The 23,260-nt window shown below is 43.2% G+C and overlaps 1 protein-coding gene across 1 annotated transcript in view; it reads right to left on the reverse strand.

Annotated features, from left to right (window-relative positions):
* ACTN2 (actinin alpha 2) overlaps window positions 1–23,260 on the reverse strand; it is a 64,141-nt gene that overhangs the window by 18,160 nt on the left and 22,721 nt on the right. The window contains exons 3-11 of the mRNA XM_063082707.1: window positions 21,961–22,080; window positions 21,119–21,205; window positions 16,764–16,851; window positions 15,143–15,221; window positions 12,210–12,291; window positions 7,272–7,357; window positions 5,807–5,899; window positions 3,839–4,069; window positions 1,608–1,755 (exon numbers count right to left, since the gene is read on the reverse strand). Of these exons, the coding sequence (XP_062938777.1) occupies window positions 1,608–1,755; window positions 3,839–4,069; window positions 5,807–5,899; window positions 7,272–7,357; window positions 12,210–12,291; window positions 15,143–15,221; window positions 16,764–16,851; window positions 21,119–21,205; window positions 21,961–22,080 (1,014 nt within the window). The remainder of the gene's footprint in view (window positions 1–1,607; window positions 1,756–3,838; window positions 4,070–5,806; window positions 5,900–7,271; window positions 7,358–12,209; window positions 12,292–15,142; window positions 15,222–16,763; window positions 16,852–21,118; window positions 21,206–21,960; window positions 22,081–23,260) is intronic.

Here is a 23,260-nt window from a genome sequence, read left to right on the forward strand (position 1 = left end):
TAGACACAACACGTGCTCCAGGTGCCTTTCCGTGGGTTTCAACCCGACCCCAGTTCTTTTCGTTTGAAAGCTCTACTTTCTGTGGTCAAATGTAGCCTGTGTTTTGTTTTTCCTGATAATAAATGTTAGAGATTTTCCTCTCTGAACCTCCACTTATTTCCCTATAAATATTTCTTAAATCTTGCTGTGATTATAACTGGCTCCACGTTTATTCTCTGGCTAATGACCTTTAAGAATTTGATTCTATAAAGCTGGAAATGGAAAGCGAATGTTCAGCTATTTAATGATGACAACATAGCACTTACTATGTACCAGGTACTGACTGAAAGGCTTTATGAATATGAACTCATTAAATCTTCATAAAAACCCTGAGCGAGAGGTACTGTTATTCACTCTCACTTTGAAGAGGACACTGAGGCAATGACAGGTTAATGACTCATCCAAGGCACAAGTGCTCAGTATCAGAGCCGGGATCCCAGCCTGTCTGGCTCCAGTATCCACACCTGTACCTACCTTGCTATGCAATATCAAAAATCAAGCAATAAAAAATAAAAACTAAATCAAGCAGTAATAAAGCAAAAGGAAACCAAAGAATGAGGGAAAAATCTCCCCAACCTTTCTCAAAAGAGATTATTATTATTATTACAAGATGGAGAGAATGTTTCATTCTTCTGTCTAAGCAACAAGGACTATTTAGCCCAGCACACAATCAAAAAATTGTGACCATGTTATCATGGTATGCAAACAGGCGTGTCTGTCAAGCCTGAAAGAAACAGATGAATGTAAGTCAAATAAAGAAGATAGACTACAGAAAATATCTTGTGTGTTTCCTTTCCAATCAGATTTCCTTTATGTTTTTTTTTTTTTTTTTTTTTTTTTTGTCTTTTTTGTGACCAGCACTCAGCCAGTGAGTGCAGCGGCCAGTCCTATATAGGATCCGAACCTGCAGCGGGAGCGTCGCCGCGCTCCCAGCGCCACACTCTCCCGAGTGCGCCACGGGCTCGGCCCCCAATCAGATTTCCTTTAAAATATATATATATATATATATATATATATATATATATAGGAGCATATTGATTGTACATATTTATGGGGTTCAGAGTTATATTCCAGTACATGTATATACAACGTGTGCAGATCTATTCAGGGTGATTAGCACATGCATCATTGCAAAACTAAATCATTTCTTTGTAATGTGAGCATTGGATCTCTTCTCTTCTAGTCATTTGGTAGCATGCAGTAAATCAAAAGTAGGCTATTAATTATGGTGCTTTGTGATATTTAACACACATCCTATTGGTGGAAGCTGGTAGCTAAACACATACGTGTGGAATTAAGTAGAAAAGGAAGGAAGCCAGGTCTTACGTATGTAAGTGTGTGAACATATTTTGGGTGCCATTTTCTGGAGAAATATATTACGTGCTTGATTACAGAATCCATTTTCAAGCTTACCCCTTGAAGAAATTTAGCACTGGGACAACTGAGCAGAGAAAGGTGAGGACACGTGTCCCAGCGGCACAGACATTAGGCACAGCGCTGGCGAAGATGCATCACGACTCTGTGCACAGCTCAACTCTCATGTGTCCACGCCCAAGGCCAAGTCCTACCGTAAGCCCAGGTCTCGTGCGTTGAGGCCTTCTGCCTAAACTTCTCAGCCAGGTGCTCCACGCGCTCCAGCCGCCGGATCTCATTGAGCAGCCACTCCTCGTAACCCTTCTCGGCCTGCTCCAGCCTCTGCCAGGCACCAGCAATGTCCTGCAAGGTCCAGGGACAAGCGCCCCCGTTACACTCCAGCTTCTCGTGCTGCTTCTGTAAACCCCTCTGCGATGTGTGTGATGGTGCGACCCTTCTGTCTTCTGCTCCTTTTTGTACCCCAAATAACCATTCCACTAGTCTGGCTTCCAAACGACTTAATTATGGTCACTGGGACCTTTTCAAACTAGTAGGGCTGTTGTCATCTGCTAACCTGACACTTCTCCAGATGTGGACAGAGATGTTTAGGGTTTAAATTTTCTGGCTTCGAAGTGACTCTGTTGAAAACAACCCTTATTCAGACTGAGATAAATCATCCATTCACCCACCATAAACCACTCTTTCCTGTCATCTAGCAGGTACCAGGCACCGATGAGAGACTTATAAGAGTTGACAACAGCCATACAGCTCACTTCCCCCGGCAGCTTACATGATTGCCAGGGAGAGACAACGTGCTCACGCAAGTTCACTTCGGATAGTGATAAATGTCACAAGGGAAAAACAAAACAGGGTCAGGTGACATTTGGGCTGGAGCTCCACGACAGAAAAAGCCAGCTACGCGAAGAAGTGGGCACACGGAGGGGACACGCTTGGTGTGTAGCCACAACACTGTGCATCAGGGCAGAGTGGCCAGAGATGTGACCAGCAAGGTCAAGAAGGGTCATATCATGTTGGACCCTACAGGCCAGGATCGTGAACCCGGACTTCATTCTAAATACTTTGGGAAGTCACTGGAGGGTTTGGAGAGGGAAGGACACATGACCTGCCTTACATTTTTGAAAGATGATGGAGGCTGCAGGGTGGAGGATAAATTTTCAGGGGTGAAAGATAAAGGGGAGCAGTTTGGGGTTACTTGCAGGTCCCACAGCAAGACCATGGTGGCCTGGCACAGGGTGACAGCAGTCGGGGCGGAGGGAAGGACACAGACCTGAGATGTGATCTGGATGGAGAGCCAGCAGGGCTGGCTGAAGAGCTGGAGTAAGAAAGTGAGAGACTGAGAGAAATCAAGAATGAATCCTGGGTCTGGAGATTTAGCAACTTGAGGGGACGATGATGCAATTTACTAGGACAGAGGAAGCTGTGGGAGGGCTCTTTGGGATATGTTAGGTTTGAAATGGTTTTGAGACACCCAGGCAGATATACGAGCCTGGAACTTAGGGAGAGGGCCAAGCAGGGGCGGTAAGATTTGAGAGGTGCGGGTATTGTTAGCGGTAATGAAAGCCGCAGGCTGGGATGGAATTGTCTGGAGGTGTACAGCTAAGGGACAGGTCTTAGAACCCAGGCCAGGCGTGCAGTGCCCCAGATACAACCCTGAGCAGAGGGGGAGCCTCGCTGGCAAGGGAGGAGGGTTGACAGCGGGAAGAACTCAAGAGGCAGACAACATGCAACTAGGTCAAAGCCACCAAGGATGTAACGGTGACTATTAATTAGACAATCAACGAGGACACTGTGGACTTTGACAGGAATAGTCTCCATGGAGGGGGAGACAGAAGCCAGATTACTATGGGAAGAAGAGTAAAAGAGTTGTGAGGACATGGAAATGGGCACCCCAAAGAGCTCTTTCCAGATGTTTTGCGGTGAACGGGGCTGCTGAGAAGTGGGTCAGTAGCTACAGAGAGATGCTGAGTCATCGGTGTTCATTGCTGGGTGTAGATTCTGGAGCACTTGGACATGCCAATGTGGATGATTCAGAAGAGAGGGAGATACATGCAGGCCTAGACCTGGAGAAGGTGGAACGTGTGGCTTGTCGCAGAGGGCAGAGAGGGCGCATGACCTAGAGCTGCAAGGTCTGGTGGGGGAAGACGAGGCAGGGTCAGGAGGGCCACATGCTGGGCATTTATTAAAGGCCTGCTCTTCATGGCACACCATACCAAGGGCAGGTGGAGTCAAGAAAGACAGGATGGTAGGTAGAAAAACAAGAATGAAGTGGTTATGGGGCCAAAATCATACTCATATAGCTGAAGAGATTCAAGAAGTCAATGCGTGCTTCTCAGCAGCCCATCAGAGAAGGGACCTGGGTCAAAAGGCTTCAGGAAAAAAGAAGGTGCCCCCCAGGGCCACGAGGACATGACTCTTGGCCACTCACCGACACCATCTTGCCCTCGGAGGGCATGAAGGCGGGCCGGTTGCTGATCCGCAGCTTGGTCTGCAGGGTGTTGAAGTTGATCTCCAGCTGGCATTTCTCCTGCACCTTGGGGGGCTTGTGCTTCCGACGGTAATCCCGGAAATCCTCTAGCTTCTTCTGCATGGCTTGCATGGTCTTCTCAGGAGTCCGATTCTCTAGCCAGGGGATCGTGCGACGAATCCATTCCAAAAGCTGTTTCCAAAACACAAGGAGACAGCTGAAAACACCAGCACATCGCCCCCAGGTGGAAAACAGAGACACTTGATAATGTGGAATGAATTCACTGAACGTTCCTAAAAATACTGACGTGGGGTTACAACAGCCCTGTCACTTAAAGGAAGGGAAAGTCACTTCTATGCACAATGGCATGAAGAAATTCTCAGGGGCCACCCATGGCCACTCGTGATCGCCCCAACGATACCGCACATGGGTCGAAAACGTATAGTCAGCACATAAATTCGCTCTTTACAAAAATGTGACATTTACAAGAAACTCAGGGACCAGACATTAGCAGACAAATGCTGGATGGAGCTTTCAAATGAAATAAATAAGTAAATAAATAAATAAATAAATAAAAATAAGTAAGTAAGTAAGTAAGTAAGTAAGGACATGATGAAAATGTAGTGTAATAGATTCCACAAAGAATTGGGTTTAACTTAAAATGCATTTTAAAAAAATAAGCTCAAATCTAATAAGCTTATTTACTAGACACATGTACCGTAAGCCTGGAACTGACGCAATGCCAAAGTATATTTTAACATCTAGTTTTTACGTAAATCATGTGATGTACGTGAAAAGGGCAGTGGATTTTTAAGGACAATGTACACACCCCTTCTCTTGAGTTATTATCTCAGTCTTAGAAATGACCTGCTGAAAATCTCATCATTTATACCCACGCCTACTGGTCACTTGGAAAATGACAGTAGATTAGAATAAAAAATAGTGAAAATGGTGATATATCTGTGGGCTAAGGGATTTAGGAGGATAATAAGGGACCAAGTAAGAAAAGGAAGAATTTAATTACTGAAGATCATCCGTCCTTCAGTCCTGGGCACATTTCAAATCCTGAAGTTTATTGGTGGCATTAAACAGTGCCATCAGGTTGAATTTTTGCACAGCAGCAGTATGAAGGTATAAACTCAATGTCAGACTGGATTGATATATACTACTTCTGAGGAAGGTTTATTCTGAGTGTCCTGATACTTTTCCCAGTACAGACTTAAATAAGTTAAGTCACAGCAAAAATTGCTTAGTCTTGAACCTGTGTGTGGCTGTGGGTCTCCCTCAGCCCTTCCTTGTATTTGGGAAACAGGGCAGAGGCAGTGAGCAGACTGCTTAGCTGCTATTTATGCTAAAATAAGAACCAAAAGAGGAGTGACATGAAAAGTGTTGTTCTAACCCCAAAAATGGCTGCAGACCTGTGGAAAAGCACTACAGAAACTCAGGTTCAAACACCATGGAGGGAGGGCTCCGTCTTCCCCTGAGTTCACTCTGGATATTTATACAGACACACGGGGAAGAGCCACCTCCTCACGACAGCTGGGCTAGTTCCTTTGACACTGGCCACTGTGTGGAGCAAGGCTTCTGGATGTGATGTCCATAGCCAATGAAGCAAGAAAAGACTAGTAATGCAATGGTGTCAAGGGGGGTCCAGCCTGGAGTGCAGAGCTGAGAGCAGAATCACATTCTGGACCTTCAAATGTGCAAGCTCCACTTAGGCTTTGGGATCATTGAAAAGACCCCTGGGATTATGTTTGTGCCAAAAATCATTGCTGCAAGAGGAACCACCTCTGAGATAGCGTGTATTTTCCTACTTTGATTCTACCTGAGATGAAAGGTGCAAAGAAACGCTGACAACCCCTGTGTCTTCCCCTCTGGGCCTCATCCCCTGGTGAGTGTGGACAGACAGGGGTCACCGGGGTCCTTTACCTCACTCGCTAGCCTCTCATATTCTTCCATCAGCCTCTCATTCTCTTGATTCACAGCAAGAACCTTACATATCCTGTTAGCTGCTGTCTCGGCCTGTAAAACACAATAGGTAAACAGGATGGCTCTGTCGACGGGGACATGCACACACACACACAGAGCTGAAGGCGGCAGGCAGGGGAGGTGCTATGCTGTAGACGGTCAGATTTGAGGTCAGGGCGGGGTAAGACTGGGGGGATGGCTTTTCAATACAGTGAATCGTTTCACACCTTTTTTACAGTTTTCACACGGACTTACACGGCAGGCTGAATATACTGGGAATAATGGGGGAGAAATCATTAGTCTACACACAAGCTTTGTAACACATGGAGCAAGTTAGTAACAGAAATATAAGGGTCAAGGAAACCAGGATCTTGGGTCCCTGGATGTCCACCTGAACACTCTGGTAACCTCATGACTGCAGAGTGAAAACTCCCTGAGGGCATGAACCTTTGACAATCAAAGCAAAAAATGATGGGGTCCCGAATGTGTGTGTGCACGTGTGTGTGAGATCATATGTGTCAATGCACTTGAGTTCCCTAAAGTCCTCATCTCCTGAAATAAATACACAGAACTTTCCAGATAGGATCCTTCCACAGAGCTGAGCTTGCTTTAATGCAACCTACATGATAAGTCATTGCAGTAATAAGGAATCCTGTATTGCCATTTGCAAGGCAAAACTCTGGATGGGAGTGGCAAAGGGCCTTAAATCATGATCAGGAAGAGCAACTGGCCTGTCCAACCTCCCCGGCTGATTGCCTGGCCCAAAGCATCACCTCTAAAGCCCTGGCCCAGTCTATCAGGATTCTCCAAGTAGAGATATGCCAAGGGCAAGAAACATACACAGGTATGTATGAATATGCAGAAAGCTGAAGGACATTCTCCCACGATGTCCCCCAGGGCGTTTGTTTGGAGGGATGTGAATTTGTTTGAGTTTCTAACTTTGTTGTCCCATTCACTATTTCACTTAAAATATTAGTCTTGAAATATGTTTGAACAAACCACTGAACATTGAAGGCAATTTCTAGGCAGAGGGGACCAAGGGCATGTTACAAGGGCATTCATTTCTCCTTGTCAGAGGTCCCCTTTACTGCTCAAGACACATGGCTCAATTTTCATTGTTTTTTCTCTAAAGCACAAGTTTCCCACAATTTACTAATGAAATAAAGGAAATATATTAGAAGAGGAAATAGACTAAAAACACATTGAGAATGGTCTAAAGTGAAAGCTGTTATAAAAAATTAGAAAAAAACAAAACAAAATGCATTCACGGTTTGGAACGTGCCATATTAGGTCATGATGAAACACTCCGAGAGAGTCCAAGGTCAGATGAGAAACACACAAACACACATGTAGGTGGACACACGCACAGGCCACAAAAACCAGATGTGGGCGAGCAGTGCCACGGCCCACGGGCAAGCATGAGTACCTGCTCCGCGCCCGCAAAAGCGTGGTAGAAGCAGGAGACGTAGGTCATGATGGCTCTTTCGTCGGGTTTGGGGGTGTTCACAATGTCTGAAGGGGGAAAGAATACCACAGGACAGAGACACACACACGGACAAAGAGGGGAAACCAGGGGACAGAGGGAAGAACAATTGGTTTATAGGGACCCGCTTTCTGTACGTTTCACGGGCCCACAATCCTGAACCTCGGGAAGACCATACAGGGTTGAAATGACCTGGGAACAGCTTGTTGCTTTAATGATCCAGTGGAGGGCTTGTTTTCTTCCCTCTCCTTTGATGGGCTTTTAATGGCGCATTTGTCACATTCCTATGGGAACCCATCTGCTACCTATCAGAGCTTGTCACCCCACCCGTGACTCATGAGGCCACGTCCTCTCGAGGAATGCACATCATTTTGGAGGAAGACTCGCAGGGCTGTGCTGCCCATTGGTCCCACCCCGTCCTCATCCCCAACCTCATCAGTGTTAGGCTTTCTGCTCTGTAAATTGTCTGGCTTATGCGAGGATGAAATTCACTGGAGAGGGCATGTCTTGTAATACCCTTTATACATACTTACCGTGCTGCTTATAGAAATCACCAAGAGTAACAAAACATCTAAAGAGAAGAGTATCCACATGTTCTTAGTATGACTCTTGCTACCATTTGTATGAGCTGCTGGAATAACCAACAGCAAGAGAGAAAACAGAACCATGTTCTACTAGTCTATTTCTGTTGCTTATAACAAAATACCCAGAACTGGGTAATTTGTAAGAAAACAAAATTTATTGCTTACAGTTTCAGAGGCTGGGAAATCCAAGGTTTAGGGAACACATCTGGTGAGGAGATACTTCTCCCTTTTTGAATGGGAATATGCACCCTATACTTGTCTCACCATGGTAACTCAGCAGTAAATAACTTTTGACCTCACAGATGGGACTTTGGACCTTTTGAGTTGAAATAAGTTAAAACCTTGGGGATGGAATGAATGTATTTACCTGTGACAAGGACAAGAACTTTGGGGGCCAGGGGCAGAATGCTGTGGATTGATTGAATTGTATCCCCAAAGTCAATATATTAGAAGCATAATTCCCACCATAACTACTGAGGGTGGGAAATCCTATTATGGTAATTGAAAGGTGGGGCCTTGAAGAGGTGATTAGATTGTAGGACTGTGTGGATTGAATAGATTAGTAATGGTGGTCAGGGGCGTGGTTCTGAGGACTGTCAAAGAAGAGCACATGAGAGGTTAGTCTCTCTCTGCTCTGCCATTTTCTGCCACGTGAGGCCCCTACATTGCTGTAAAGCCACCTCCAAAGAAGTCCTCACCAGGTGTGTTCCCTGGACTTTGGACTTCCCAGCCTCCGAAACTGCAAGCAATAAATTTTGTTGTCTTACAAATTACCTAGTTCTGTGTATTTTGCTATAAGCAACAGAAACAGATTAACACACATGTGAAAAGACATTGTTTCTTGGCAACACCATTTTTTGGTAAGTTGCTTTTTAGCCTTGTTCATAAACTTGGGTCACTCAACAGACAGAATGAAGCAAAGACAATACCTTGTTATTCCCTAAGGTGAAACCTAGTCACCAGGTTTGCAGAGGCTATGTACGGAAAGCATGTGGGGTTGGGCAACTGTATGGAATCTTCTGGCAAACAAACACAAATGGCATACCACTGCATGGACAGAAAGTAAATCTCAAAGAAAGCTAGACTGAAAAAGACACACGACTTCCTCCTCAGAACCAGATGGGTCTCTTTACTCAGAGGAGAGGGGAGAAAAAAAGAGCAAAACGATTAAAAAAAAAAAAAGTTAAGACACAGAAGGTGAAAGGTGAGTAGTAACTCATGTTTGACATCCTCACCTTCTGCGCACCAGCAAAAGCATGATAGTAACAGGAAACATAAGTCATTATGGCTCTTTCATCGGGTCTGGCAGTGTCTACTAAATCTGCATGGAGAAAGAAGGTTAACTGCGCGGATGTTCTGATACCAGCAGGCTTCCAGCGAGCACTTTCTCGGAGGCCTCAGTCATGAATCTCCGCCCCTCCACCCCCCTACACTTACAGTGTTAAAATTTTGGCTCAAATCAAAGAAGTCCCACCTGCAAATTCATTACCCTCTGTGCACTTTTGAGAATTGCCAAGAGAAATAAAGGAATTGCCAAAGAGAAGGGCCTGGTGGGCCCTAAACTAGGAAGGCAGGCACATCCACGGCCAAGATCAGGCCTCTGGAATTGAACAGAACATGGACCACAGCACGTTCCCAGGCGTTTCCTATCACTGTACATGTGGAGGGCCCAGGAGTCCACGAGATCCTTTCTGCAAGTCCACATGGAACACAGGCGCCCGCAGATTGAAACCTGGTGCTTACCATAAAAAGGCTGGTGGAGAAAAATCGGGAAACCATTTTCACAACCTTTTAAAAGCATGGTGGATAGTTCAGATGAGCAAAAATGCCACAGTCTTTACGAGAAGTGTAATAGTTGATGGGAAAGGGGCCAAGGAGCCAGTTGAAAATCCCCACTTAGGGTTCAGAGACCAACCCAAATAATAGAAAGTAAAGCCAATGGCAGCAGGTGAGAAAGCAAGGCTTCACCAAGGGGCACTCATGACCTGAGAGGGCGAGACCTGGACCTAAGATTACAATCAGAGAGGCAGAAATAAGTTAACATTAACATAACGCTGCGATGATGGTACATCTGAGTGCAAGCAGCAAAGATACGCAGAGAATCGCATGGGGCGGGTCTGCTGGGTGGTTATATCACAGCATGCTCCACACCACAGCAGCCATGGACACAACTGTTTGCCAGAAGATCCTCATGGGAAATGACTCCACAAAGACAGTAATACCGTGTGGGAGCATTTTTCTGAACCATCGAAAGGGAAAGACAAAGAAAAGCAACAGAAGACCAGGAGGAAGAAATGAACATACTAACACGTCCCATCAGCCTCGAAGGGCAAGCAGGATGGACACACGCCCAGACCAGGACTCACGGACGTGGGAAAAACCCAAGAACTGAGAAGCACGTCAGTGGTGCCAGAGTTATTGGGAGGATCTTGATAATCATCGTAGAGTGTTTGGGTATGAAATTCACCCTCAATTTTAGAGTATAAGGGAGGCATTACTGAACTGGAAGATGAATTTACTAAGTGTTGGCTATTTTTTCCTCTCTTTAGTATCCTGGCTATTCTTAATTCAAGGGGGGAAACTCTGGGCAGTTATTTCTCATATAGATAGGTCAAAGTTCATACAAAATATAAACTTATCTGAGAGAGAACAGATGGACAAAGAGGAAAATAAATGTTCTATGTTCCTTTTTCATTGTTTTATTGACTTTCTCCCTCTAAAGAGCTTTGAAGAAGCCATAAGTAGAATTTGGAATAGTATATCGAAGTGTTAACACCCAATAACACAGGTGTTCGATAAAATGGTTAAATTAATTAATGGGCAAACTTGGAATCCTAAGTGAAAGATCATTGTTATGAGTTGACTTGTGTCTCCAAAAATATACGTTGAAGTCCTAAACTCTGCTACGTGACCTTATTGGGAGAAGCAGGGTCTTTGCAGACATAATCAAGTTAAGATGAGGTCATCCTGGGGTAGGATAGGCCCTTAATCCAATATGACCGATGTCCTTATCAGAAGAGAAGAGACACAGGGACAGACACAGAGGGCCGAAGACCATGTAAAGACAGAGGCAGAGACTGGATTGTTGCTGCCACAAGCCAAGGAATGTCTGGGACTTTGAGAAGCTAAAAGTCACACGGAAGGATCCCCTCTTACAGGCTTAGAGTCCTGCCAGTTCCTTGGTTTCAAGCTCACAGCCTCCAGAACTGTGAGAGAATACATTGCTTTTATTTTAAGCCACCTAGTCTGCGGTAATTATTTACAGCAGCTCTAATGCAATCACTAAAAACAGGGAGGAATGGAAGATTGACTATCGACTACAATCAATTTCTTTACTTTTCCCCAACGATGCTAATTCGTGGAAGCAACAGACCACTAGGGAAGAATCATATTAACATGAACAAAGTAATATACGAATATAAGTTCCCTGAGGGTAGGATGGATGAGGGTACTTCAAAAAGTTCATGGAAAAATGGAATTAAAAGATAATATGACTCGTCCCATGAACTTTTTGAAAACTTCTCATATGTTCATACATCTCATTACTTTCTGCAGTACCCAGCAGAGGGTTTTGTTCACAGCAGGGGCTCGATCGATGTCTGTTGAGGGATAAGTGAATCATGAACAAACGAATGAACGGTCTCCACAGATGTGCTTTAGATGGTGTTGCACAGGTACAGGTCACACACATTCGCCACATAAAAATGGCACAAAAGGTATTTGAAACTAGTTCCCAGAATGAGTGACACTGACGTGCAAAGGCCACAGAAGTTCTTGCAGATCTAGCTAAATTAAATTTAATTTAGATTAATTAAAAGTGAAATGAGGAAGTTTGGAAGGTACACTGAGGGCTGGATATTCCATAGTCTATACTTCGATTTTATAACTTCTAGCCAGAAGGATTTTTTTTTCCTGAAGTATATCACAAAGCAATTTATTTGCTACACTTGTCTCTACATGATTAAGGAAAATAAATTATGTTGTTGAAAAAAAAATAAACAGAACATTTTTCTGGAAAAAAAAAAATGCAATTTCTTAGCCAAAGCTGATCTTTTCACCAAATCCTTTCACTACAGTGTGGCTGGCTTGGTTTTGAGTGGGATTTTTAAAAAGATTTTATGAATGAGCTCTCCACGGAAATCACTAGTACCCACGTGGCCAGTGACAGAAACTGGTTAGGAATCACAAATATTTCAGAATTAACTTAGCTATCATGTTTTACAAGGTCCCCATGTGTAGCCATAACTTTGTAGTCTACACATTTTCTATAACGTAGTAAATACAATTTTCATCTCACCTTCAGCATCTAACATTTTGGGAATATCCAGGTGCTTCTCTGCGATTTCCATGGCCAGGTTAATATTTCCTATGGGGTCATCCTGCATGAAAAACAACATAACCAGTTTTTAAACTATATATTTGGAAATAGGACTTAGGAATAATTTTTTGTATACACCTCCCGTTGGGGAGGCCACTTTCCCACGCACACAGAACCACAACGGTAGAAGTGAATTTCCTCTTATCTTTTCCCAATCCCTTCCAGTGTTTACAGAACATCACAAAAAAAAGCACAGAATCCACACAATCCATGCACACCCCATAAAATGTGAGCAAGAGGTTTAAGAGGATAAATACACTGAGAAACGACACCCTGAATACATCAGAGCTTACTTTCAAGCCTATAAATAACAAAATTGAAATCATTCTAAAAGAAATCATGAAACCGACATTTTCCAGATCTGGAAGGTGATCATGGAGATGTTTCCTCCAACACCCCAGTTTTAAATATAAGACAGCTAAGGCGTGAGGGTAAAAGAGAGGGGCTGCTAGGTGCAAATTTTAGCTCACTAAAGAACGTTACGAGATAGCAGCAAAGCACAAAAATCACATTTCTCTGATGTTAAAGCTAGAAGAGATGACAAAATCTCAAAATCGTAAGTGAATTTGTGAAGACGTTTTTGTTCTTTAGATTATGTGTATCTTTCACTGTCAAACAGGTTAAATATATATAACACAAGAAAATAAATTTAACCAGAGATGTATAATTGAAATACTGAAAAAATGAACAGACTTTAACCTTTCTTGTTTTGATCAATTAAAGAAATTAACGATTACAATTTTGAAATGGGCTGGGAATAAGATAGAAAAATCAAAATGAAAAGTAGTGTTAGTCCATGGACGACTTGAATGAATTTTAACAGCAAAGCCATTTTAACATTTGGATATTTTGCAGTGAACACAATAATTTTAATATGGTGAAACATTTGAAAAGTGCAGGCTTGAAAAACATATTCCCAGCTCAGTGGAGACACCAAAATCAGCTTCCTGGCCTCGTAGCATATATAATAGTTTCAGGCAAAAAAAAATTTTTTTTAATTAAATGTTGTTTTAACAAACGTAGAACCATTTGATTGAAAGCAGCTGTAACATTAAGCAAATCTTACCTGCATATTTATGCAAATGTCTATGAAACCAAATGACTGAGTAAAAGCTTCTTTTTTTCAAAAAATACATAAGAAAGATTTTGGCATTAAAATCAGAGTGATGATTCTGAGACTTCGTGAAAGCTAAAGAATTGGACTGTAACTTAAAGAGATAAAATGTGTCAAGTATGCACCCCCTAGCCCAGCTACTGGCCATGTGACCTTGGGTGGATTCCTGAGATTCCCACTTTCTTCACCTCTAAAACTGAGATAATAACACTACCTATTTCTTTATGATGCATGTGCATCATGAAGATCGAATGAATACGTGCGTGTGTGATTTTATACATACACATATACAAGTATATGTGTGTGTGATATACACATGTTTATCTATAAGTGTCTGGTCCAGCACTATGGAAATAAGTATTAGTATCATTTTTCCACCCTTTTTAGATGGCCAATTACTGCAGGTCTGTTGTCATAAAACTGACCACTTATAAATTGCTCGTAAAACGAGATCTATCCAGTGCAGTCTCCTCATTTTTGCAAATGAGATAAAGAGTAATTGAAAAAAAAAAAAATGTACACTGTCTACATGTTGTAAACATTTCAGGGGATAAGAAAATACATGCCTTGAACAGCTGAGAAAAAGCCCCATTTTCTTCGGCAACCTTGCAGTATTGTAGTCTTCATCTTTAGGATACAAGTAAATTCTGCATGCGCTTCCCCATAGTCAATCGCAACAGACTGGGGGAGGTGGGTGAGCAAGCGACATTGGAAAAGCTCACAGAAGCCAGGACACTCTTCTCACAACCGTCATGCCACACAGTGAGGGCAGCATGCAGGAGGGCTGGGTCCCACACCAAACACAGTGACACTATGTGAAGGACCAGCTAAGCACATCGGCACCAGGAGGAAATGCTACAGGGATGTCTAGCTGGGACAGCCAGGCTTCCTGCCTCAATTTTCACATGCCATTATCTCTAAGGCAGCAGGGACCATCTGCCACAAGATCCAGAAGGGGCACTGATTTCTTCTCCCATCACAGGTTACCTGTCTTTGTTTTTTATTTGGTGGCTGGCCGGCATGGGGATCTGAACCCTTGACCTTGGTGTTACAAGGCTGCGCTCTAACCCACTGAGCTAGCCGGCCAGCTCCAGACTACATTTTAAAACTACTTTTAAAGAAAGAACTAGAATACTAATCTGAGACTTGAGCTTAAAGGAATAAAGTTTCCTAAGTTAAATTTTATGGGGGAAAAAAACTTCTCTGAAAACAAATAAAACCCCCAAAGACTTCTCTTCTAAGGCTACTACTAATATCTTGTCTCAACATCAAGATAGTTCTGAAATATCCCTCTGCGAGAGGCAAGTTAATCAATGTGGAATCAATATGTCTGCAAGGAGATCCTCCAAAAAAGGTAAAGGGAGTTTTAAAAGGCTTAGGGTATTCGAAACCTTCTTTCCCCCCCAAAATGCAGGCTTCCCTTCTCATGCAATCCAGGAAGGTAAAACCTCTACAAAATGTGTATAAAGCTTTCACCGAAAATCAAGCCAATCAGCAAAGGTATCTGATGTGGGCAGAAAGGGATGACCTGGCTTTGGGTGCTGCCATGTCAGGCCAGTGTCCTCCCGACTGCCCTTCACTCTGTCATCTGGAGAAAGGACAGCTGGAAGAACATGCTTTCTCCCAGAGGCCTCCCCTGCAGGCAGCCTGGCTTTGAGCGAGATCGGTGCTGGTGTGCTCAGGCCAACATGCTGGGCCGTGCTGGGGGGGACCTGCATGCCGGGCCACCCGGAATGACCTTGTTAAGCTTTGAGTAGTCAATGAGGTCAGGCCGGTGTCTGTGGATGAGGGCACAGAGTCCAAGGCCATCTTTCCAACTTCACGACCGTGGAGAAGAGCAGGAACACGTATGAACGGAGAGAAGGCAGTGGCCGGCTCCTGCCAGCCAGAGGCCCCTCCCGACTGACTCCATGCAGGAGGCCCCGGGCACCTTCCTCCTCCCCCCACCAGCAAGCAGTGGCCCCTGAACCCCCATCTTCTCCCCAGGGCCCCCCATGCTCCCCTCCTCCCCATTTTCAAAGCCATCCCAGCCCTGCCCAAGCCCCTGCCCTGCCTCCTGCCCCCATCTGGTCTATTGGCACAGACAGTGACAGGAGGGGAGCCACCTCTGCTGTGGTCCCTGCCCTGCCGGTCCCAGGGTTCCTCCTCTGATCTCCTCTCTAAGTCTCCGTTCCAGTCCTTACCCCCCGAGTCTGCTCCATAAACATACACAAGGACATCTACCCTGAAATGTCCAGGACACACTTCCCTAAGAGTACTGGGGACACTTCAAAAGCCATCATTAGCCCCCAGGCACCCCTGTTTCTCCATAAGTTTCCTTATTTTTTAATTACGAGGGTAGATGTTGACTGCCAAGCCCATGTCCCCAGACCCCAGCACTAAATGCTCCCGAGACAAGGCCAGGCTCTGAGCTCCCTGGTGACAGCAGGTGCCGTGAAAGCAGAGAGCGGGAGTCTGCTGCTCAGAGGGTCAGGGACAAAGGAGCATGAAGACCATGCCGCTGAAGTGCATGGGCCCATCTGGGGCCAGAGGAAGACAAGCAAGGAGGGCAGTGAGCGAGTCTGGGAGCCCTGAGGTCGGCACTGGAGGGAGGTCGCCCCTATCATCTGCCAAACAGCGCTGTGGGGACAGGGAAGGCTGCTGCCGTCTGTACTGAAGGCCTGGCTCAGCACCTGACACCTGCTAGAGGTTCGTCTAACTAGAAGAACGTCCCCAGTGTGTCAGTGGGGCTCATCCATCTCCTTTCTCTGATCACCCATGGACCCATTTATAGTCACCACCCAAAGGGTAAGAATATAACCAACTCCTCCGTTGACTCATAATAATGACAGAAAATCTGCACCAGAAAGAAGACTGAAGCAAGGAACAAAATTATGTCTGGACTTCATCAATCCCATTTCCTATCATTTTTCAAATGTGATTTTCCTACTTTGCTTGAATTTCAGCAGAGCCAAGCTGATGGATGGAGGATTTTCCCATTTTTTCCAGGGCGGAGGGCTCAGGTTAGCGAGTGCCTGGGAGTGCACACTCTGCAGGCTATCACCTCATCACTAAGAAGCTGCAGTAGTACCTGCCACCTTCACCCCATGCCAGGTGAAGACCCCAGCAAGGTGCATTCTTACATCCCCCAAATCTAAGAACCATTCTGGCACAGCATACCACTCCCTTATCAGCACCCCAAATCAAAGCATTTTCCCTTGGGAGACCCTAAGCATCAAGAATCCCATAGCCTCAGTTCCCCTACACACATCGAATGCCCCTTAGACAGGAGGAGGAAAACCCTGGTGTAGACAGACATCCGTCTCCCTCCACCCCTGGATTCCATAGGCTGGAAAGCCCACCAGGGCCCCAGTGCTCACCTCGTGTGGAAGTTCTGAATGTTCACATTTCTATAAGGAGCCGTTTTCCTCTGACACCAAAGCAGCAGACCTTCTTTGGCAGATGTTTCTGTAATGACAGCCCAGAAAAAGTGTCCACGGGGAAACACTCACTGCTTAGGTCACCCAACTGCTAGTCACTTTTGAGATCGAGCTCCCAGGGGACAGATCAGCATTAGCACCACCTTTTCCTGTAGCCTCTGCAAGTGATGGGAGCCAGAACCCTGTTCCCAGACTCACTTCTCATGACACATGAGGGACTTCAAAAGGAGAATGCAGGAGCAAGCAAAAGTGATAATATAAAAAAAAAAAAGACTAAAACCAGACTTCCAGGTAATTGGTAACTTACTCTTTCTTAGTAAAAATAGCTTTTTAAAATATGTGGGCTCCCCACTATGTGAGGTGACATTGGGGACCTCTATTATTGTGGACTATGTGTCCAATGGGAAAGGGAGGGTTGTGGAGGCTGGCAGAATGCTTTAGACCCCACCTCCTGACTGCATCCTTAAAATATTGGTAAAGCTTGATATGGGGCACAATCTTTGATTGAGAGTCTGATAGAAACAACCTGATTCTTTGTATTAGCTTAATGTTTATGGTACACAATTCTGAAAATACACCAACATAAATAGTGAAAGCAGTCTAGAGTGCAACTCGTGACTGATGACAACTATCCTGTCACTCATCTCGCTTATAATTCATATTTTTAGATAAATGAAATTCACGGAGGCTACCACTATGTCTCAAATCTATTCCCTTACCCAGTGATCTTACAATATTTAAAGGGTTCTATTGGTAAATTTCAAGCTTGGCCCGTCGAGTTTTGCCCGAGTTAAAAAGAAAAAAAAGAACAAACAAAAAAATCCCACCACCACCTGTGGTGCACAACTGTGCAGCTCAGACCTTCTGCAGCTGCAGCTGGGAGCACAGAGCAGGTGCCCAGACCACCAGCTGCAGCCTCTGAGTGTGTCGCTGCATTCCCTCGAGGCCACACTTCTCCAGGGCTCCTCAGCCAACCCCTGTTCCCTCCCTTTCATCTTGCACAGTCATTTCCCCCAAGAAATCTCTTACACTTGTGTTATGGACTGAATGCTTGTGTCTCCCCACCACCAATTCATGGGTTGAAGCCCTAAACCCCAATGTAATGGTATTTAGAGATGGCGGCTTTGGAAAGTTATTAGGCTTAAATGAGGTCCAGAGGGTAGGGCCCTTATGATGGGATTAGGGCCCTTATAAGAAGGGACACCAGAGAGCACTCTCTCTCCTGTTGCTATGTGATGACACAGAAAGAAGGCAGTTGTCTGCAAGCCAGGAAGAGGGCCCTCACCAGAACAGGCCACACTGGCACCCTGATCTTGGACTTACAGCCTCTAAAACTGTCAGAAAATAAATGTCTACTGTTTAAGCCACCCAGGCTATGGTATTTTTTTACAGAAATCCAAGCAGACTAAGACAACTTCTGATGTGTCTTGGCATCTGCTTCTCAGAGGATCCAAGGGCTTGAAGTTGATTTTTTCAAATCAAAATAAGTATTCTGTAATTATTAATCGAAACTGTTTATTGTAGTTCAAACTTTTTTTTTTGACCAGTAATCCAGAAGAATTGTACGCATCCCAAAGTGTTATGTGCTACCAGAATAAATGAAATGACTCTAGTTCACCTCTCTTATCTAGCAAATTCTGGTTAAGAAAAAAGACAATGTTCTACCATTTTATTAAAATATTAATTGGTACAGATGTTGAAACATGGAGCTCTATCTTTAGGTGTTCCGCTAGATACATAACTGCCTGTCTTTGCAGTCCTGATCAATGTCGTGGGTAAGAAAAAAGTACATCAGGAAGAAACAGTGGGCTGTATTTTATAAAGTTTAAATGGAACTTACTGGGTTAGAAAAGTAGACAGAGGTGAAGGAGATAAACAAAGTCTTGAAACTGATATTGAGGTTGAGATTGACGTGTCATTGAGTTTCACCTCATTTTTGTCTGAATATGTCTGAACACTCTTAGGCTACGGATGTCAAAAAAAGATTTTTCCTTACTTAATTGACTACTCTAACCAAAGCTGGTCCTCCCCAGCAAAAGATCAACCTGTGCCAACTATGTATGTGGCCACAACTCCCTAACTCCTGACAGGTGTAGGGGGACCTGAAACTCAGCCATTTGGCACACACGTGTCCACACACGAAACCCTGATCATGAGTATAAAAGGCCTGTTATAAATTGGCATGTCATTTGTCATTCCATCACGACAACCTATATGACAGGCCAAGGAGCCCCATCTACTTATATCTGGACTTCAACAACAGATACATTAATCTCTCATTTCCTTTCTTGGAAGAGGCCCTCACCATTCTGTTGAAGGAAATTGGCTCCTCAAAGAATTTGGTTCTAATAACAATGTCTTTATCTACATAATATACATATACATGATTAAAAAATAAAGATGATTTTTCTGTATACATATAGAAATTATGGGAGGTTAAGAAATTACTCTAGGGGCTGGCCAGGTGAGCTCAGATGGTTACAGCACGGTGCTATAAGACCAAGGTCAAGGGTTCACATCCCCTTACAGGCCAGTCGCCAAAAAAAAAAGAAATTACTCCATAAAACTAAAACGCATAAAAATATAGGTTAACAAACACTACCTACTGTGTTGAACACTGAAGAACATCTGCTTGAAGAGATTTAGGTACTTTGCTAATGAAATGACTCCTTTTGAATGCTTAACTTCTTAGTCTTGTGAAGAGCAGATTAATATATCCTTTTATTACATTTTACAGAATACTGTGATTGGACTATTTTATTTGGGGCATTTAATAATAATTTGGGGGAAAACTCTAATAAGTAATACCATTCCTATACAGCTCAGCCTTATGACACCAATGTCATGGATTTGGATCCTTGTACTGGCCAGCCACCAAAAAAAAAAAAAAGATAATATTATTACTAGAAATAGAACTAACTTTTATATTTATATTATCACTAATTTAAAATTTGTGACCAATTGGAAAAAACCTGAGGTCAAGTTCCCCTCTGTAATATTTGTGAAAAAAGGATTTACTAGTCCAGCTAATGCAAGATTTTAAAGAACAGTATTTATTCCTTTTTTAAAATTGTTCATAGTTATCGAAATAGTTTTATTTTTATTTTTTAATTAATTAATTTTTTATTGAAACATAGTCGATAGTCCATATCTGTGGGGTACAGTGTGGAATATCAATACCAGTAAGCAATATGTGATGCTCAAATCAGGATAATTAGTATATTCAACATTATATGACGTAATCATTTTTGGTGGCCCTTTACCAGTTTCTCACTAACCACCCCCTGCACCACCTCCTTTCACACCTCTGGTGGCCTTAGTATCTGTTTTTTAAAGTGGGTTCAGCTGTTTGAATATTTCAGTTAGAGGTATATAAAAACTGATAAAATTATTACAAATTATTATTTTTTCATAAAGTAGGAATTTTTAGGAAGCATCCTATTTTCGTTAGCATAAGGGAATGTCCTTTAATTGGTTGAGAAAAATCACTTAAAAAGACCAGAGTCAGAGGGTTCTCTGGCCTGGGCAGAATTATAAATAAGGTCCCCACTCCTCACCACCCAGGTACTTGGTTAACTGTTAGGTTACAAAGTCAGGGTGGCTGCCAACTTGGACAATTCAGACTGCCCTTAAACACATTCTGCAGTTATACATTTCATGATTGGAGGACTAAAAAGACAAAGTTCTAATTTTAAGAATGTCAAGTTGACACTCTTCAACAGTGCTAAATTTATCAAAATATTTGGGAATGCAGTGGGTGTAGAAGACTAAAGATTTTTATCTTCAGTGGCAGTGCCCAGGATCAAGATTCTAATACAATGACAAAACGGTTGTTAGGTTGAAAGATGCAGTGACATTAGAGATTTTATTAAAAGAAAAAAAAGAAAAAGAAAGAAGAAGGAAGGGTGGAAAAGAGATAACAAACAAACTTGGATTGAAATAGATTTTTTTTGGCACTTGAAAGAAAAAGGGTTTCATTTGTAAGCCTAAAGAACTCTGCCATAGTTGTGAATTTGTTATTATAATAAGCAGTAAAGACACGCAATAAATGCTCATTTTAAAAAGTGGCTTCTGTTCTGAACATGTGCTCATCTTTTCCCAAATGATTCCATTGTCATGAATGAAACAGTGTTGCTAGGGTCATTTCCCATGCAAATATAAAACATATAAAAACCCAACTAACATGACTTTCATCCAATCATGTGACTCTTCACTGTTACAATATCCTATTCAAATTTTAATTCAGAAACTCAATTTATAAATTATACGATTAGACTTTTCACCATGTCTTTTACCTTCAACTGAAATATCCTGAATAGCAAAGCGGAGGATAATGGTCCAGATCATACCCAGGGTCATTTTCACATTGCCATCAACAATTTCTGTAGGTAAGAAAAACAACAGCAAATTTATGTCAAGATAACATAATCAGTACATAACTTTTCTCCTACAAGTTCTGACTTCAGAGCTAATGGAAAACATACTCGTACATATGGAAAGACCAGTTTATGTTTTTATAAGCATCACAGTGTGTCTGGTTATAAATACGGTATTCATAACCAAATGTTTCCAGTTTAAAATGAATTCTGAGTTAATAATAAGCTCAAATCTTGCATATGCATTATCACTGAAAACTATCCAGGAGTTCCCAAAGTTTTAAGACTATATGAGCTAGGTTTTTAAATACAGAGAACACAGACCCATCTTCACCCCAGTCCTTCTTATGGCACTCCCCAGTTGGCAGGTAGCAGGTGCATAAGGAGATGCAGGTAATCCCTGCTTCTATCGAACTCACCAGATTCCCAGTATCCCACAGACCATGTAGAGGCCACTACCTTCCTATTGATTAGTTCTTATTAAGAGGCACTGGGATGTATAAGTTCTTTCAAGTTCCTGCTGTGGGTTTGAAGAAGACAGCATTATATCTGACTGTATTCTTTACAAACAACCCTGGAGCCTGGTGTCCCACTCCTGACACCATTTGTTCTCACCTCAGTATACCCATGCTCAGCAGAGAGCCTGACACCAGGCAGGGACAGTAAATGGTGGAAGGGAGGAAGAGAAGGGTTGCATTCACAGGCCACACCCCTGCTGGGGGTCAGTGTGGCAGATAGGGCCACCCCATCACACCTCTCACCTTCAGCCCCGATGGACACCAGTTTCACCCCCTTGCTGGCTATGTAATCCAAGGCTTTGTTGACATTAGCAATTTTGTGGAACCGCATTTTTCCTCGGTCAGGTTTGGGCAGCCTTTCCCCTGTTGGATGAAAAGACAACAGTGCAGTCATAAGAGACAGTAACCCCTTGATGTAGAATCAAGATGCCAAAATTCAGAGTCTGTGCTGTCGTAAATGGAAATGATTCCTTGACTATTTTCTGACATGTCCCTGGTTTCTCTAAATCACAGTATAGAGGGAACTCTAACCAAAACAACTCTCAAGATTTGGATGGGCCAGGGGAGAGCCATCCTATCCAGGCCATATCTGCTGGGAGAGTCTAGTTTGGCCCATGAGGCAATTTGCAAATGAGGAAAGAGAGAAGCTGGTGAGTGTTGCCAGGGTGTCTGGGGTTGCTGGTTAGCTGTTAGAGGAAGCTAGGAGCACCTGGTTCAAATCTCAGAGGTGGCTTCCAGGGCTCACCTTTGACACCTGATTATGAAGATCTATGGATTAGGGCAGACCTGCCACCATCCTTCCCAGTCACACTTCTCCAAGGGTAATCCATCCTCTAGTCCAGAGTCTAACTCAGTCAGCTGAAATTCAGAGTGCATCACAGCCCCACTGGCATTTCAGGTGTTCAGAGGTATGCCATCACTGGACTTTTGGATACAGGTTGATTTCTGAAATATACCCTAGCATGACTATTCATATAAATGAGTATTCATATAATTGTCATTTTCTCTTCTCTTATTTCATTTCAAGGTGGGTGGAATTATTTTAATATGTCAATTTTCAAACAGAATTCACTCCTTTTTTAGAACAGAAAAATAACTCCAGGCAGATTGGCCTTTGGAAAGATTTTCTTTTTTTCAAATTTTTTTATTGACACCTATTGATTGTACATATTTTTGGGGTGCAGAGTTATATTTCAATACATGTATACAATGAGTGAGGATCTATTTAGGGTAATTAGCACATTCATCATTGCAAACTTAATCATTTCTTTGTGCTGTGCATATCAGATCTCCTCTCTTCTGGTCATTTGGTAACATGCAGGAAATCATTGGTAATTATAGATTCCTGAGTTGGCTGTAACCAATAGGACTTATTTTTCCTGTCCAGCTATTATTTTGTGTCCATTCACCAGCCTCTCACTAGCCTCCCTCCCCCCTCTTTGGAAAGATTTTCTTTGCCAATAATAGCATGTTCTTGCTTGGCCAAGTTCAAAGGGTACTTTCAAGCAGTCATTTTCACATAGATGCTCATTTACTGATTATA

Source organism: Cynocephalus volans, chromosome 18 (genome assembly GCF_027409185.1).
Source record: "Cynocephalus volans isolate mCynVol1 chromosome 18, mCynVol1.pri, whole genome shotgun sequence".
NCBI lineage: Eukaryota > Metazoa > Chordata > Mammalia > Dermoptera > Cynocephalidae > Cynocephalus > Cynocephalus volans.